This window comes from Melospiza melodia, chromosome 9, assembly GCF_035770615.1.
Source record: "Melospiza melodia melodia isolate bMelMel2 chromosome 9, bMelMel2.pri, whole genome shotgun sequence".
Classification (NCBI taxonomy): domain Eukaryota; kingdom Metazoa; phylum Chordata; class Aves; order Passeriformes; family Passerellidae; genus Melospiza; species Melospiza melodia.
The window spans coordinates 2,762,552-2,780,691 of NC_086202.1; the positions used below are offsets into that span (position 1 = coordinate 2,762,552).

General features: G+C 44.7%; 1 protein-coding gene across 3 annotated transcripts in view; it reads left to right on the forward strand.

The window, feature by feature from the left end:
* C9H10orf90 (chromosome 9 C10orf90 homolog) overlaps positions 1–18,140 on the forward strand; it is a 100,340-nt gene that overhangs the window by 37,066 nt on the left and 45,134 nt on the right. Inside the window, exon 1 of one of the 3 annotated variants that reach the window (XM_063163004.1) lies at positions 719–795. The exons of the other annotated variants lie outside the window; for them this stretch is intronic. Coding sequence (XP_063019074.1) covers positions 720–795 — 76 coding nt within the window. The 5' untranslated portion in view covers position 719. Of the gene's footprint in view, positions 1–718; positions 796–18,140 lie in introns of those variants that run through there. 3 annotated transcript variants of the gene reach the window in all.

Consider the following 18,140-nt stretch of genomic DNA (forward strand, 5'->3'; position numbering starts at 1 on the left):
ATTAAGGCATTACATAACTGCACAGGTAAATGATTAAAAATCCTTCATTGTGTTCCATCATTAGTCTTGTGATCAATTATCAGAAGGATGATTATTAAACTGTTGTTATATTCAGTTATTAATGATTTCTAAATGGCAAACATCAAGGAGAAAAATGGTGTTACCACTGATTATTTAAAAAATTTGCAATAAAAATGAAAACATCCAGGTGAAAATATCACCTTCAAAACATAATTTCAAAAACAACACTGCAGTGGATTTTGGAGTAAATTAGGAATTTGCTGTGGTTGTTCCCCCCCCCCCCCCCCCTTTCATGCTTAGAACAGGAGCATTTTGGTGAACAGGAACAGGAACAGAAACAGGTGTTTGCTATTTGAAAGTCAGGGAGGTCATTACAGAAATATGTGCAAGCAGCACATTCGGACATTTCCTCTTCGCTCCAGACCGCTCGGAAGGAGGGACACAACTCCAATATTTCAATCCAGAGGCTGCCCTGCTCCAACACCCAGGGGCGAGCGAGAGGGCACAAGCGCGACACGGGCTGTCCCCAGCCAGCGCGCCCAGCCCTCCCCATGCCCGGGGCCGTTCGGTTTTTGCCATTTTTGCGGGCACAAAGGCGGCAGTGAGGAGCAGAGCGGAGCAGCTGCAGGGTGAATAATTGATGTGCGATAATTGATGCGCTGGCAGCTCCGGCCGCTGCCGCCGCTGTCGCCCCGGGGATGCCCCGGCCGGGAGCGCAGCCCTCGGGCACCCGCGTCCTCCGCACCCCGGCAGGGAGCGAACCGCGAATTTGGGGTGAGTTTGGGCAGCTTCGGGGGGTTCTCAGCGTCCTGCCAGCTCCTGCCGCTCCTGCGCCTCTTTCTCAAAACAGACTCTGCTCTTTCGGAGTCTGAAGTGGGGTTAAAAAAGCCTAAAAAGTCAGGAAGTGCTTTTCTTTTTAACTCTAGGGAATATGTAAACAGCACCTACAGAACTGGCACTGAAGCTATGATGAAGCTGCCTGAAATTATCTGGTGGTATTTAAGCTTTCAAGCTACTAAAACTAAAGATATTTATGTTCCCTTTATAATTTTCCCAAACTAAGATTAATGTAATTTGGTGTCAAATGTGAGAGCTTGAAAGAAGTTTGTTTCCCATAAAAAAAAAAAAGGTGGTTCCCCGTCGGAAGTTTAACTTGTGGTGGTGTTATTTTTACTCAGTTAGAGACATTTCTCAGTGTCATTTCTCAATGACCTGAAACTTGCATCAAGTTCCTAATTAGTAACTCTGCATTAAATGCTCTATTTTACCTTAAAGTAGTAGAAAAGTAACTTTAATTTTCCTAAGGAAATGGAGGAGATATATTTAATATATAAAGCACATGGCAGCGACGAACTAAAGCAACTCTGACCCCTTCTTTATAAGGTGAAAAACATCAAAGTATTTTTGTTTTGTTAATCATTAACTGCACCTACCTACAATACTTGTTTCAGCTGTCTGAGTTATTTTCCAGCAGTGCTCCTGCCAGCAGTGCCTGGGAGCTCTCAGGTAACTCAGTTAAAAATTGATACCAAAGCAATCAGCTCCCGAGAGCAGAGGGCAGGGGTAGGAGCAGGGATGTGAGATGAATCATGAATAAGCCTTGATTGTGAATAACGAGTTCCCTCTCTTTTTATTTGTTTTTAATTGCATAGTCCACATTCTGCTGCTTCTGGTTTATTTCCTTTGTTTTGATCACAAAAGCATTTCTTCTTTGGCATCTCAAACCCAGCCAAATTTTGAAGGGATACAAGTCCAGCACAATGATATCTGGTGCTGACAGTAATTAAATGCCTGTGTTAAAAATTAAAAAAAAAATTAAAAAAAACCAACCAAAGCCAAGAGGTGAAAAGAGGGACATGTAAACACCAGGAGATATGCAAAGAATGGATGTAATCCTGCACTCCTTAATCATGGGAGTCATCCTTATTCAGGAAAATAATCCTGCTGCTTTCAGCAGACATCAGTGGGTGCTGGAGCACCAGGCCCAGCTTTTCCAAGGAGATAACAGTGTTTTACCTGGGTCTTTTCTGCAGTGCAATTTTAGCAACACAGCTCTTGCTGATGTGTTTGAATGCATTAGTGATAATATTAAATTAGGCTTTACCTGATGTCCGTTTTGCCTCTGCAAGTGTGAAAGAGAAAAATGAGATAATGGATGGGATGTGGCAGGGAGAAGGTACAAACCCCACGTGTTTTATTGGCTGCCCCTGTTCCCTGTGTTTGCAAATCACTTTTTGGTCCATGGGATGTATCAAATTTGCCTTGTTTTTAGGATAGGATGCAACTTTAGCACCAAAAAACTCCAGAAATCCTTTAAAGTGTATTTGGCTCTCCCTAAAAGTGATGTTGATAAATATTGTCCATCTGATTTAAATACAAGGGGATTGTGATAACATTCAGGGGATGTTTTTTACTGCTGTGATGCTCTCTGATTTTGCAGGAATGACACATTTTTATATAAATGTGGTGGGTTTGTTGCCCTTTCACCAGCCCAGCTCAGCATTTCTGAGCTTTGCCCTCCCAGCCCGTGTGGTGCTGCCCTGTAATCCAGGAGGGGGCTTGGGAGCACCTGAGTGCCCTTCCCCAGGCAGAGCATCTGTTAATGAGGAAAACTAATTACCTAAAAGCTTTCAGCAGGATGGGTTGTGAAGTATAAATAGTCATGAACTGCTCCTGGTGCTCTGTGCTTGTGCTGCTGCCAGCACTGGTGGGATGGAGGGGAGTGACCCTCTGCAGTCACTGCTGTGTGAGGGAAAATTCTCTTCTGAGCACCCCGAAAGGGGGAAAAATAGAAAAAATTACAAGTAAAAATGCACTGGATGATGATTCCAGATGGTATTAAAAGCTTGCTCTGAAGTGAGGTTGGCACTAAGTCTCTGTTGGGTTTTTGTTGTTGCATTGAGCCATCAAGAACGAGCTGGTTTTCTTCCATCAGCTTTCTTACGTGGTGGTTCCTATTTAAACATGAGGTTTAGTGGATTAACAGCATTTATTGCTACAGAAGCAGTTTAAGGCTGAGCTTACATCGCTCTCAGAGAGCTGGCAGCCGTAAAATGCCCCCAGTGCCAAGGGCTGGGGGGACAAAGTGGCGGCTGCAGGAGGCAGGAGTGGCCCTGGGCAGCATTTCCCTTCTCTGCTCCATGCAGAGTCCCAGCAGCAGCATCATTTCTCTCCAGGGAAGTCCCTTTTTGTCCCTGAACCCTGCCCTTGAAAGTTCCCAATCCTTGGAGAGCCCCCCAAGCACTGGTTGTGTGTCAATTTGAACTTTATCAATTTTGACGGTACATTTCTCACATCTGTTCTCCTTTATTGAGTTCTACCTATAAAAATCCAAACCACACGTGCAAGCAATTATTATTTGAGGATCTCCTTCTGGCATTGGGCACAGGTCAAGTGCCCATTTTAGTTTTTATTGCTTTTTGAGAATTTTAGAGGTGGCCGTTCAAGCAAATTTCTTGAAAAGTTTTTCAAACTTGGCCAAAACGTGCTCTGGAATGGTTCAGCCTGTTTTGTATCAAAAATTGTGTGTGCAGTGATGTAGAATGGCTGGGTTTGGGGTTTTTTTGGTATAAATTGTGTATGGAAAAGGTGTTTTCTGTGATTATTGATGTGTTTATTCTTGAGTCTCTCGTTGTCATGGTTGGTACTTGGTCAGAGGTTGGACTTGATGATCTTGGAGGTAATTTCCAGCCTCAATGATGCTGTGATCCTGCGACTTTGAGGTCCTTTCCAACCTCAGTTATTCTGTGATCTTGTGATTTGAAGTGGAGAAGCTGAGTTGGTGTGAGTGTACATGTTGTATTTCATGTATGACTACAGACAGATAAAACTGCAATGCATATTTTTAAAATGAAGGTTTTCCCTTTTCCTCCAGGAGTTCCTCTGCTCTAAATCCCAGCCTGGGAGCAGAGTTCCCAACACTCCTTGCTTGTTTGTGCTCCAGCCCAGCCCCAATTTCCCCCCAGGGCATTTTCAAGGGTGTTCTTCTCTCCTGTGATGCTGCTCCTGATCCATGAGACATTTCTGCATCCCTGGGAGAGCAGGGGACAGCCCCACTCCCACCCCTGTGTGTGGTCCCACCCCAAACCTGTCCCAGATTGCCATCAGAGCCGTGCATTAATCACTCAGTTAATTGGGTGATGCTGCAACACCTCAGTCTCACACCTGGCAATCCACTGAGCAAACTCCTGTGGGGAATAAACCCTGACCAATATCTGTGACAGGGGATTCTCTTCCTCCCCTCCCTGCAAAGTACCAACAGCTCTGAGTGTTGTGTCCCCACTTGTTGATGGTGTGTTACCATTAATACTTATTAGGGTCCTGCATAGGTTTGCATCTCAAACAACTAAAAATGTCTTTAGTGCCCATGGCAGGAGGGGAATGAGGTTCAGAAACCTCTGCTGGTGATTAAAGCCCATCAGTGCAGGATTTATGGGGGGCAGAGGACAAAGCAGTGCAGAAAACACAAAATAACCAGTGACAAAATCAACAATTACCTTGGCTGTCTTTTGGAAGAAGAAGAATAGAGTCAAGACAATTTGGACACATTTTCCCTTGTGTGTGTAGGATAAATAAATGGAAAAAAGTGTTTTGGCAGCAGAAGGTAACTCTGGCCACCTGGCCATGGGTGCTCTGGGACACCTCTGGGACTGGGTTTCAGATCTCTTTGGGTTTAACTGATTGATTGCATTTAGTTTTGTGCTTCTATTGCCGTAGATTCCTAATGCCACGTGAAACTGCCAGCATGGAAATGGATTTGGGAGGCTGGGCAGCTTGGCAGATACCTGGCAGGGCTTGGCTCTGCAATTCCCATGAGAAACAGGGCAAGGCAGAGCCCAGGGCCACACATGGAGAGCTTCTGCCTCTTCTGAAAGCAGCTGCTGCTCTTTGGAGCATTTAAAATTATTGTTAAATTCCCTTTCTGGACAAAATCAAACTTTAACAAGCAAAGTTCCCGTGCAGAACAAGAGAACTTTTTTTTTTAAATGTAGTTTTGGTTCGCAGGACACCTTTAAGAACAGATTATACTGAAAGCAAGGTTTAACCAACACGAGGTGGCTGGGGCTCACTTTGCTCAGTTTTCTGTGGCTGAGCTGCCCAGGAGATCCCTGCCCTGCATTAATTGTCAGCATTGCAAGAGCAGAGGAGCAGCCTGCAGGGAGGGTCTGTGCCAGCCTGCAGGTGACTGCACCAAATCCCTCTGTTTTTCAAGGAGCAGCTGAAGCAATGTGGTTTTATTCCCATTTTCCACGCCTGGAGCTGGCTGAGCCTCACAAAGGGCATTGTCCCAGCGTGTGACACACAGGGAGGGCACGGAGGGAGGGTGCCCTGGCCATGCACAATGAGAGGCTCTCTCCATGCACAATGAGAGCTGATGTCAGTGTGCATGCAGCCTTTGCCTGCTGGGCCAGAGCTGAGCCCCCCAAACTCTCCTTTCTCTGTTTCATCCCCTCAGTGTTACCTCAGCCTGAGTTTCTCACTGCTGAATTTCCTACCAGGCAAACGCTGCTCACTCTGGGTTTTTTCCTTTCTTTCCTTGCCTTGAACAACAGCTCCTGACCTACTTCTGTCTTTTAATTGCTGCTGCAATATGAATTTTAATTCCAGCCAGAGTCCAGATGTATTGAGGATGCACAGCACATGCCAGGGCCAGGCCATTTATTTCCCAGGCCAGTCTTTCCCAGCCCTTTGAATCCAGGGGCCCCTTAACCTTTCTGAAAAAATATCTGAAGCCATCATCACGTATTTCACTGTTGTCTGCTGATGGGAAATGCAGATAATAACTGCTAATCTAAATGCTAATATGTATTTTCTCTGACAGCTTAGTTGGTTTTACTGTTCTTTAACCTTTGGCTGGAAATATTAATGGAGATGGATGTGAGCCTGGTGCTTCCATCCCTCAGCGCCCAAATGAACCTGGGCAGGGACAATTTATAGGTCAATTTATATTTTTATTATTATACAGGATACTTTTTGCTTCTTTTCATGGCTCTTTTTGGGGGATTATGGACATTAGAGGATGAGTGGGTCACTGAAAACTCAGAATTCTGGATCTGGGGAGATCACAGCTTGATGAACAAAGCATTAAGTTTAGCATTCTCCAGAAGGGTTCTGTGAACTTTGTTCCCAAAAAAATATCCTTATTTACTTCTCTACATTTGAGAAGAAACACTGGCTACAGGTGCTGCATTTTGAGCATCTCAAGAATTTCCTCTCCTGGGGACATTGTTTTGCTTAGCTAAGATCTCCCTCTTTTTATTCCACAGAAATGGGAAATGAGGACAAGTTATCAATGTGTCTTCTCCTCAATTAAATTAACTCACAGAATTAAAACTGAACTTAAGAAAAGCTTTAATCTTAATCATTCTGTGGTTGTAGCTTGTGAAGGACTCGGGAATCCTTTGGGAGGAGGAAAAAATGTATTTAAAAACATAAGCTGGTTTAGCTCAGGTTTTTCTGGGATACACTAGATTTTAATTAAACAGGAGTTTAATTAATTATAATTAATAAGTAGAATACAGAAAAGGAGAACTGCTCATACTCTGGAGAGTCAGAAAATGAGGAGAAAATTGGGGATGCAGCCTCACACAAGCCCTGGGAATGCGGCTGGGAGGAGAAGTCCAGGGAAGAACAGCACACAGAGGAGGATCCGTCCCTCCACCATTCCAGAATCCTCTTTCCCATCAATATTTTCCAGTCTTTTGCTTGCTGGTCACTCTGCCAAGGGAGGATTTAACAGCACAGATGCATCAAATCATTATCCCAGTGATGTATTACAGGTACATTGTGTATTGCAACCTGTTCTCACAGCAGCCAGAGCGTTAGTGCCTGATATTATTACTGATATTTGATGTACAATCCAACTCTATTTAATTAGTTCACTAAAATGCATTTTCTGCCAGAGATACAGTGAACAGGAAGGAAAATCACCTTCCTGGAGAAATGCCTCGTAGCAGGATGACTGAAAAAAGCAGATAGGAGAGTCTGAGAGGCAGGAATTGAGCACATCAATCCTGCAGATCCCCCAAAATCTGTGGAACCTCATAGCTGAGATTTTGGAATACAAGCTGGCAATTTAGCTGTAAAATAAAACTCTTTAAAAGGAAACTCTCATGATATTACCTTATAAACACTTTAGAACAGCAGATTATCTGGAGTTTATGGGTAAGGTAGCAGAGAGATGCTTCTGTGCTAAAGGAAGTATTTTTATGTTTGTCTAAATGATCTGCTCCTCATCCAAAGAGCTGCAGCTTTGCCTTAAACACAAAATTGAGCTGTGGCCTGGGGAGTCATCCCTACACAGCCACACTTGTGTTGTCTCCTTGGTACCCACGTTCACAGTGGCACCAGGGGATCATTAAGAAAGGTTTCATCTTCTTTTTGCATCCTCTGAGGAAGCAGGAGAGCAGAATTTTGGCACAAGCTCTGTGTTGGACTCCTCTGCGTGCTGGATGGCAATTTGTGCCAAAGCCTCCCTGAGCAGGTGAGGGGGCAGAAACAGCCTCCTCCTCCTCCTCCTCCTTCTGTCCTGGGGGAAACTATTGTAAAACAGGGCCCCCAACAAAAGAGGGGATGATGCATCTGACTCCATGTTCTCAGAAGGCTAATTTATTATTTTATTATACTGTATTATATTAAAGAATGCTATACTAAACTATACTAAAGAATACAGCAAGGATACTTACAGAAGGCTAAAAAGATAATAATGAAAACTCCTGACTCTTTCCAGAGCCCTGACACAGCTTGGCCCTGATTGGCCAAAGAGTGAAAACAACTCACAGCAGAATCCAATGGAACAATCACCTGTGGGTGAGCAATCTCCAAACACATTCCACGTGAGCACAACACAGGAGAAGCAAATGAGATCAGAATTGTTTTTCTTTTTTTCTGAGGCTTCTCAGCTTCCCAGGAGAAAATCCCTGGGCAAAGGAATTTTTCCAGAGAATGTGAATGCCACAGGAAACCTGTGCTGGCTTGGTTGCTGCACGTGGTTGGAGGATGCAAGAGCCAAACACCACTGCAGGTCCTGTTCTCCTGCAGGTGGGAAGATAAGAGGGCTTGGGAATGGATGTCTGAGCCCTCTTCCATGAAACCAGGAGGAAACCAGGGGATCTCCTCCTGCTCAGGGCTCACTGGGGGCTGTGAGAAGGGCCCCACTTGTGTTGCTGCTGCTGCTGCTGTCCCCCTTTGAGGCTGGCACTGGGGTGGAATCACAGCTCCTGGACCACTGGATTAGGGAAGGTGTCCCTGCCCATGGCAGGAGCTGGAATCAGGTGACCTTCAAGGTCCTTTCCAACCCAAACCATTTGAGGATTCTGTGATTCCCGCAGTGCTCGGTTGGGAATGGTCCCACTCCTAAACTGCCATTCCCTGCAAACCTCTCCATAATCAATGAGCTTGGGAAGGCTCATGGAGGCCTCCAAGGGCAGAGGGCTGGATGTGGGGTTCATGGCTTGTGCAGAGTGAAAGAACTGCTTTGGTGGCTCCTTCCACCAGACAGGTCAGACAGATCCAGAAGGGAGAAACCTTAACAGTGAGCTCAAGGAAACCTCTGCAGCTGCCTGTGCTCCTGTCTTGGTTTGAAAAGCCAGGTGTCTGCTAAGGAAGGCAGGAGCCTCCCCTGAAATGGAAAATGTAAACTCCCTCCCTCTGAATTGTTATAATATTTAAATTAAGGGGCTCTCAGGCAAAGATATGGGAGTAGGAATAACAGTTCTTTACTAGGAAAATTAAAAATACAAATGTAATAGTAAAAAAAAAAAAACCACTGAGAGAGTCAGACCATGCCCTGTCCCCCTGTGTGTCAGGGTGGTGGCAGCATATAATGAATGAAATATCCCGATTTCATTCAATGGTGGCTGCAACCCTCCTGCAGTGCCAGCTGTGGCTCTGCTGCAGCAGGGATCCTGCACAAGGGGGGAGTTTTCCTCTGCAGCTCCAGGGCTGCTGCAGATGGGCCTGGGCTCCCTCTGGCCATGCAGGGCAGCACAAAGCTGCTCCTCTGGCAATGCAGGGGGCAGAGGCTGCTGGGGTGTCCCAAAGCTCAGATTGGATCCAGGTAGGAATGCTTGGCTCCTCCCCTGGGCGGAGCATCTCCCCATGGGATGCTGGGATTGGATCAGCCCTGCAGGGACACTCAGTGGCCATGGACAGCAGAGATCTCCTGGAGGGAGGATTGGATGTGGAAGCAATAAAGAAAACTGCCCCACCTCTGACAGATGGCAATAGAATTCACACCCCTGTTTCCAACCTAAAGCTGTTCCCAGGCTGGTAAATGGAGACTTGCCCTGGGTCTGGCAGATGAGGCAGGAAGGAAGGGATGTTTTCCCCTCATCCCAGGAGTGCCTTTCCAACCCTTCCAGCCTGGATGGGAATGTCAGGACACCATGGAATGATTTAGTCTTAATCACCTGGGCTCATTTCGTGTGTGGATCTGCAGCGAGCCGCTCCCCCACATCCAAACTCCACTTTATTGCTTCTCTTGTTCTTTCTCGTTCCCTTTGTGCTCCTCAGGTAGCAACTGCATTTTAGCTTGTTTTCAGGAACCAGCAGTAATATTTCCTGAGCCAACTCCTTTCTTTAATTTGTTGTTGTTTTGGTGTCTGACACATCCAGAGCTCTCCCTGGACTCCAGAGTCTCAGTACAGTACAAGTGTCTTGAGCACAGTTTATTTTAATCAGGCCTCCCAGAATTCAGTAAATACTTCAGGCCAATTCCTCCAGTAAATCTGAACACATTCAGCAGAAACATGTGCAGCCAGTGCTCAGACATAATTGCCAACAATTTCACACCCACAGAATGCCTCTGCCATTCCCAGAGCCCCATCTTCCCCATCGCTGCTTCCAGCAGGAGCCTCCCAGTTGCTAAGGGGATGGAAGTTCTGATGCAGCCCTAAATGAAATATTTTCAGCACAGAGTGCAGAATTACCCATGTAGTTTTCTGGTTAATGTTCTCTGTGTCAGAGAGAAGCAGCTCTCCAGAGGTCTGGAGGCCAGGTTTGATCCAGGCACTACCCAGGCATTCAAAATATGAATTGAATCCGTGTCTGCTGCATTTAACTGGAGCTCTGACAATTACAGGCTGTCACAGGAGACTTCCACTCCTCTTCCTGACTCAATTACCCAGGCTCACGCTTCTCCTGAGATTGAGCTTGACTTTATGTACCATTGCTGTAAATAAAGTCAAGCTCGTTTTCCTTTTTCTTTGCTATTCTAAGGAAAAGGAGAGGCTGATTTTAGCACCCAGCATCCAACTGAGCCCAAGCCTCAGGGGAAGCTTTTGGTTGAATTGCAATTAAGTATTTCTTTCTTTTAGCCAAGTTGTGGTTATTGATGCATTGAATTTTAAAAAACCCAAGAACCCCCACTTCCTATGTTTATTGCCCATTCCCAAATCCTTGCTATAGGAATATATATAATCAAGTTTTAAAATAACAAGTATACATAATCAACTCAGGTCCTCTTAAAATTTTACAGACATATATCATTACTAGGCAAAATACTGCAGCATTCCACTAAGTTATGTTATTTCCATTGTATTATTTTCCATAATATCCTGCTCCTTATGCAGCCTTGTTTTCCTTATTCCCCATTTTTTGTGCTGAAAAGTTGTTTGCATTAAGCTGTTTACAAGTCCTGGTTCCTTTTGTGAGTGATCTGTTGATTGCAGCTCAATAATGTTTGAGAATAGTGAATTATTTCTTGCATTTTGGGTGATCTGAGTGTGTCCCTGTACAATTCCTGACTTGTGTCCTGCTCTGGAGCTCATTAACTCTGCACGAGTCAGGCAGGCTGCACCTCCCATGGAAGTGCTCCCCTTCTTCTGCTTCTCCCCTTTTCCCACTGGGATGGCACAGCAGCATTATGGGAATAAATCACACAGGACTATTTTCTTTATGGTGGAAAAAACCCATTCTTTATTCACAGAACTCGTTTTTATACAGTTTCACAGATCTCTTTTGGAACTCCGATATGTCAGAAGCTTTCTTGCCAATTACTTTATTGGTTTATAACAAGTTGTTATTGATTGCATCAAAGTCTTGGTGTGTATGTGCAGGGAAAGTTGTTTGTGAGAGATAGTTTTCATTTTTCTATTTAAGGTGTAAAAGCAGTTTATACAGGTGTTAGTTGTTTTTTTTTTATCAAGGAATATTTTGTTATGTTAATGAGCTGCTCACCCCAGGATTGCTTTCACATGGGAACTTGTAAAATGCCAGCTTGGCTGAGAAGAAATGATAGGCCAGCCAGAGCTGGCCTGATTTTATTTAATTTTGAAATAATTTTTCTATCTTACTGCAACAAAGGATCAGCACAGGATGATACATGGAAGTGCTGTCCCACAGAAATGAAATCCCTCTAAAGCTGGGAACTGGGAAGTGCCCACCACAGTGCTGGGGAGCCTTGGTTGGGTTGCTCCCAGATGTTGTGTGGAAGTGTTTAACCGAGCTGAATGGGATAAATGCCTGAAAAAAATCCATATCTTGTGGAAATCCCTGCTGTGCTCCCATGGTTTGGGTTGGAAGGGGCCTCAAATCCCCCCAGTGCCACCCCTGCCTTGGCAGGGATACCTCCCACTGTCCCAGGGGCTCCCAGCCCCAGTGTCCAGCCTGGCCTTGGGCACTGCCAGGGATCCAGGGCAGCCAGAAATGACAAATTGTGCCATTGCTGATGCTCCCATTAACTCCCCAGAGCTGCTTCAGGAGATGAAAAGTCTCCTTTTCACAGTGCAGGAGTTTTAACTGTGCCCTGGCTAAAGATTACCTCAACCTGCTATAAATTGAGATGTTTCACTAATTGCTTTCTTGGTTCATTAGCCAAATTGTGAGTCTGAGGGAAATGGAAAAGGCTCAGAATGAATTTCCCTTGCAATCCTTAATTTAAATGGTGAATAATAATTTAATGTTGAACAAAACATTTTGGGTGATTTGCTGTGCTGGAGCTCATTTTTTACCTTGGGATCATTTGCCACCTTTGAAGCTTTGTGGGGAAATGATGCTCAGCTCTGCTTCTCTGTGATGTGACACCAGGCAGGAAGGAATAATCATTATAGAATAATTGTAATAATCTCAAAATTTATTCAGAAACACTTTTGTCATGGGAGGTCCCTCCTCAGATATTGTTTTAAGCAGTGAGATAAGAGAGATAAAAGGCAAAAATCTGTAAAGGTTTTGCTTCTGTGGATGCTGTGGCTCTATTTCCTTTTCAGCCATGAAGGTGTCAAAGCTGCAACATGTCCCTGGTTTACTCCTTCCAACACTCAGCTAAAAATCAAAGATTAACTCTGAGCAGCTGCAGGTAACAAATTCTACTAATTCATCAAAGCCAGCACTGCAGAATTTAATCTGTTTTATGAAATTCCTCCCATGGATTGTTATGGCAGGGCTGTGGCACAGGAGGTCATTTGTGAGCTCTCAATTGCTGGTTGTGTGACAGTGAAAAAAGGAGGCCAAAAGAAAGGTTAAATTAAAGAAGCTGCTAGAAGCTATTTATGTGAGATGAATGTATATTATCTAAATTAATGACAGCAAACCTCCAATTAGCTGAACGCTGATGCACAATTTGGGCTTTATAAGGTAAATGCATGTTTTGTGCAGCCAAAGGGTTGGGTGAGGGAGGTTTCACTGGGGTGGGGTTACAGGTAAATGAACATTTTCTCTTTCTTGGGGCACAGTGACCTCGCTGCTGCTGCTGCTGACAAATCTTTACAATAAATCTGTCATTGTTTCCCAACATCAATAAGGAGTGTGAAACTTATGACCTTTCCCTCTAAATTATCCTCCTGTAACATGGGATGAGCAAAAACCTTGAATGTGCTGCTTTGTGTTTCAATAAACAACCTAATTTTTATTTGAGAGCAGAGATTTCCTCCTCAGACCAGTGCATGTTGATTTGGCTTAAATAAACTTGGTTCTGTTTTGTTCATTTAGAGAATTCCTCTGTAAAAATACAACAGAGAGTGCAGCTATCAACTCCTTCAAGGAATTCAGAGGAAATTTCTAATGTTTTTTTGCAGTTTATACATGTTAAAATAATGGTGCAATGGACTGATTTGATCAATTTACTCTTTGGGGAGGGTAGGATTTTGTTGTAGATCATCAGTTACTTCATTATCCTGATTATGATCATTGAGATTCAAGATTTAATTACACTTTGTGCAGAAAAACTCAATTTTAATCTACCCAGGAGCTTCACATCTCCTTATACCTCCTCCTATACATCTTCTGAATTTTGTGATTTTATGGAATCTCTACCTATTACTTCTTTTTTTTTGACTTGCTGATGATTCCAAGCTCATTTCGTGTCAGTATTTTGCAGTAATGTGCCCCTTTTGGGGTCATTCTGGGAAAATATCAATTCCTAGAGTACTTCTGCTCATTTAGGATGACTTTAGGGAAATGTGGAAGCACTACTCTATTTTATTTTATTAATATTTTCTTTGATTTCTGGCTCTGTTCCTTTGTCACCCTGGTCTTGTCAAGGTAATTTACACTGGCTTTATTTTTTTCATATTATCCTCTGATGTGTCTTAATCCCATCCTAATTTTGAGATGGCTGAGCTATCAAGATCCTTTTTTATAATTTGAGCAGCACTCTGGGTTGCTCAGCACTTCTGTGCTGTGTGCTCATATTCAAACTCACACACTTTGCATTGCTTCAGTTGCTATTTTTAAGCTCCGTGTACAAATTCAGCTTTCCTTGTCTTCACTGTTCTTTGTAATTGTTTTTGGGTTGTTTTTTTTTTTTTTAACCTGAGATTTTCTCTGCCCATTCTGTCCAAAAATAGAGAGGCTTTTATAAACAACTTTCCTTCAGCTTTTAGTTGGGGAGAAAAAAAACCAAAAAAACCCAATAAAAAAAAAATCCATAAAAACTCTCTCAGCTGTAAAAGCATTAACTGCTGTTCTATTCTGGGGAGGATGGAGCCAGGCTTTCTTTGCAGCCTCCTCCTCAGTCCCCAGGGTTTTCCCAGTAAAATTCCCTTTTTTCCTTCTCTCCACTGCCTTTTCCTGTGCCATTAGAGTGGGACTATTTTAAATGTGAGGGATTTTCTTTTGTTTCCTGTGTCCCACTCATGTTTCCCACTTTGTCTAACTGGGATTGCTCTCCTTCTGAAAGCTGAGGGACATTTCTAACACCCAGAATTGAAGACAAATAATTACATGTGGCTTGACCCAGGTCACCAGCTGGTCACCACCTACCTTTTCTTTCATTTTTATTCCCCTACCTTTGATCCCCACTGCTGTTTATTCTGCATTTCTAGCAGGAGACATTTAGCAAAGGCTTTGGCTATAAGATGAATTCCCAAATCCACAGAGTTTCCTCATATTGTATTTTCAGACTGAAATCCCCTTGAAAGGTCACTTGAAGGTTTGAAATACCAGAGCACTTTGATTGCTGTTGATTTTTCTCATGGTAATTGAGGAGCCATCGAGCTCATCAAGCTTTACTTGGTTAAATTTCTGTTCTTGTAAAGAAAGCCCACAGAGCTTTCCCACACAGCTGCTGCTGGAACTGCATTCTGCAGGGATGGATATCCCAGGAATGACACCTGGATCTGCCCAAGCGGGGCAGAGGAGAAACCATTCCATGTGCCTGCTGCAGTTAAAGGAGAGCATGGATCCAATTAGCCATGATTATGATGAGGGATTAATTTCCACAGCCCAGCAGTGGTTGAGGTACTCAGTGCATAGCCCAGAGCAGCTGGGGGTGCCCCTGGATCCCTGCAAGTGTCCAAGGCCAGGTTGGACATTGGGGCTGGGAGCACCTGGGACAGTGGGAGGTGACCCTGCCCATGTGTCTTGGTTGGAAAAGCCAGGTGTCTGCTAAGGAAAGCAGGAGGCTTCCTTGAAATGGAAAATGTAAACCCTCTCCCTCTGAATTGGTATAATATTGAAATTAAGGGGCTCTCAGGCAAAGATATGGGAGTAGGAATAATGGTTCTTTAGTAGGAAAACTAAAAATACAAATGGAATTGTACAAACAAACGCTGCCAGAGTCAGACCATGCCCTGGCCCCCTGTGTGTCAGGGTGGTGTCCCAGCCCCATGCCATGGGGGCTCAGCCCTCCTGCAGTGCCAGCTGTGGCTCTGCTGCAGCAGGGATCCTGCACAAGGGGGGAGTTTTCCTCTGCAGCTCCAGGGCTGCTGCAGATGGGCCTGGGCTCCCTCTGGCCATGCAGGGCAGCAGAAAGCTGCTCCTCTGGCAATGCAGGGGACAGAGGCTGCTGGGGTGTCCCAAAGCTCAGATTGGATCCAGGGAGGAATGCTTGGCTCCTCCCCTGGGCGGGGCATCTCCCCATGGGATGGTGGGATTGGATCAGCCATGCAGGGACACTCAGTGGCCATGGACAGCAGAGATCTCCTGGAGGGAGGATTGGTTGTGGAAGGGATAAAGAAAACTGCCCCATGAACAGAGATAAGTGCCCCACCTCTGACAGATGTTAATTTTGAATTGAACACACACTCAGCTAAACCTGAGACACCATGGCAGGGGTTGGGATGGGATGGGATTTAAGTCCCTTCCAACCCAAACCATTCCATTATCAAAATTTCTCTAAAATTAAATCATAACCACATCCTCAGGGAGGTGACAGGGTGACCTCTATATTTTGGGGGCTGGTTTGTAAGGGGTGATGTTGTTGAGTGAATTATTTTTGGGATCATGCTAATAACAGGCTTTTAGTTGCCCCATAAGCTGTGGATGTGTTCTATGAGATAATGTATTTATAGGTTTGTTCACCAAGTTTGGCTCAAATAAAGATTACTGACTTCACAGGTTTATAGGCAGTCCAAGCATTGGATAATTTCAGTACAAGTAGCAGTGGATAATTTCAGTATAATAACAATGGATAATTTAAGTGTAAATGACCCTGAATTCACTCAGGAATGGCTGAACATGGTTCTTTTGTAAAAGCAGTAACTATAGCCCTACCACCATCATAAATGCAAAGATCAAATTGCTTCTGAGACTTTAGAACAATAATATTGAAGATTTTTGCCTAAATGGTGATTTCTTTCAGCATTGACCTGCCTGCCCATGAGTTTGATGCTGTTGTAGTTAATCTTTTTTAGGCAGAATGATGAAGTGTCTAAACTTCCCTGTGTCATCCCAGTGCTCTTCTCTCTTTGCCATCAGGATGTTTCTGTTGTCCCACTCTGAGTTCATGCCCTTAAAATACTTTTCCACTCACCTTCCAGGCTTTGAGGATCCAGCTCTGCACTGACAAAGGCAGAGGGCTGAGTTATGCTAGAAAAATATTAATATTATACAGTGAATTTTTTTATCCTTGTGAGAAGATAGATCATATAAATGAGGCAATCATTGCTGAGAAGAGAACTTAAAATCTTTCCTTTTTCCAGTACAAAATGCCAAGCCTTTTTAAGGAAAAGGAAGATGGGAAGTGCTGTGTGGAGCTCAGTAGCAGAAATATAATAGCTCTGTGTAGCCCTCTTTGAAAAGCTGCAAGTTGGTTTTATTAATGAGTGAAAAAGTGAATTGTATATTATTTTTTACAAGAAAATTAGCTTTTATTTATGTAAGGCAATCAGTGTTTATTATAAGTTAAACATTTGGAGAACCAGATTTTAAAAATCCCCACATTCTCTTGGATTTACAGTGAGAGTTATGTGCTTGGTTTTCACCACAGCTGAACAAAACCTCATCCTTCAAAAAATCCTGTTAAATATTCTTCAATTCTTGTAAATATCCCTGAATTCTTATTAAATGCTCTTCAATTCTGTATAATCCTGTATCATCTTCTCTTTGGCAGCCGCACAGCAGCTGTTGGCTCACTGTCCCTTGATTAATTCTCTCCCTGTTCCAGGGTGGAATACACCTAGTTTGTTTAGTGAAAGGGAATATGGCTCATATTTAAAAATCCTTTTTAATGCAGTTACAGCATCTTTGCAGATTTAATTAGGTCTCAGCCCCTTCCAAATCGCTCAAGTCAAAGGTCCCATCTTACTTGTCCCTGAGGCACCGTTACACCGAGTCCCCAGACGGCGCCGAGTTCCTGAGCGATGACTTTGCCATATAGGGGCTAATTACTTCTAATCTTACACATTGATGAGCCTGGATTTTTATGTCTCTGAGCCACTGGGACTGGAACTGCCAAATTATCCTCTCCGTAGCACGGGGGTTGTTTCTCCATTAAAGGGACTGGCTCCACAAATGACAATCCCTTCCCACCAGGCGCTCGCGTTTGAAACCCTAATTATTGCTGGCACTGGCTGCATCCATGAGCTCCTGCTAATCCCTGTCAGGATCTCAGGGAAGCTGCTGAGCCTGGCTCAGCTAGGCCAGGGAAGGGTGAGCAGAGCAGCAGAAGGGAGCAGGAGCTGAGTCACGAGGGGATGTGGAAGCTGCAGCCGGACATGGAGCATCCCTGAGCCTGGCCTGGAGCAGCATCCCTGAGCCTGGCCTGGAGCATCCCTGAGCCTGGCCTGGAGCAGCATCACTGAGCCTGGCCTGGAGCAGCATCCCTGAGCCTGGCCTGGAGCATCCCTGAGCCTGGCCTGGAGCATCCCTGAGCCTGGCCTGGAGCAGCATCCCTGAGCCTGGCCTGGAGCAGCATCACTGAGCCTGGCCTGGAGCATCCCTGAGCCTGGCCTGGAGCAGCATCCCTGAGCCTGGCCTGGAGAATCCCTGAGCCTGGCCTGGAGCAGCATCCCTGAGCTCAGCCTGGGAGAGCATCCCTGAGCCCAGCTTGGAGCAGGATCCCTGAGCGTGGCCTGGAAGGATATCCTTGAGCCCAGCCTGGGAAGTGCATCCCTGAGCCCAGCCTGGCAGAGCAGCTCTGAGCCTGGCCTGGGAAAGCATCCCTGAGCCCAGCCTGGAGCAGCATTTCTGAGCCCTGCCTTGAGCACCAGCTCTTTCATTTAATGAACAGTAACTTCCACCAGGTCTTTAAACGAAATGACTCAACACTTTCACCTTCTCTCAGAGTGGGAAAAAAAAATGTCTTTGGAGTCTATAATGCATGAAGGTGTTGGAAGCCTAATCTAGTATAAGCTGCCTTCAGCCAGGCCTTTTCAGCACCAGGGAAGAGAAATGAATGTCCAAAAAGCAGCAAATAGCTCCAATTGCACTCCGATTCCGTGGCAGTGTGTGCTGGAGGTCAG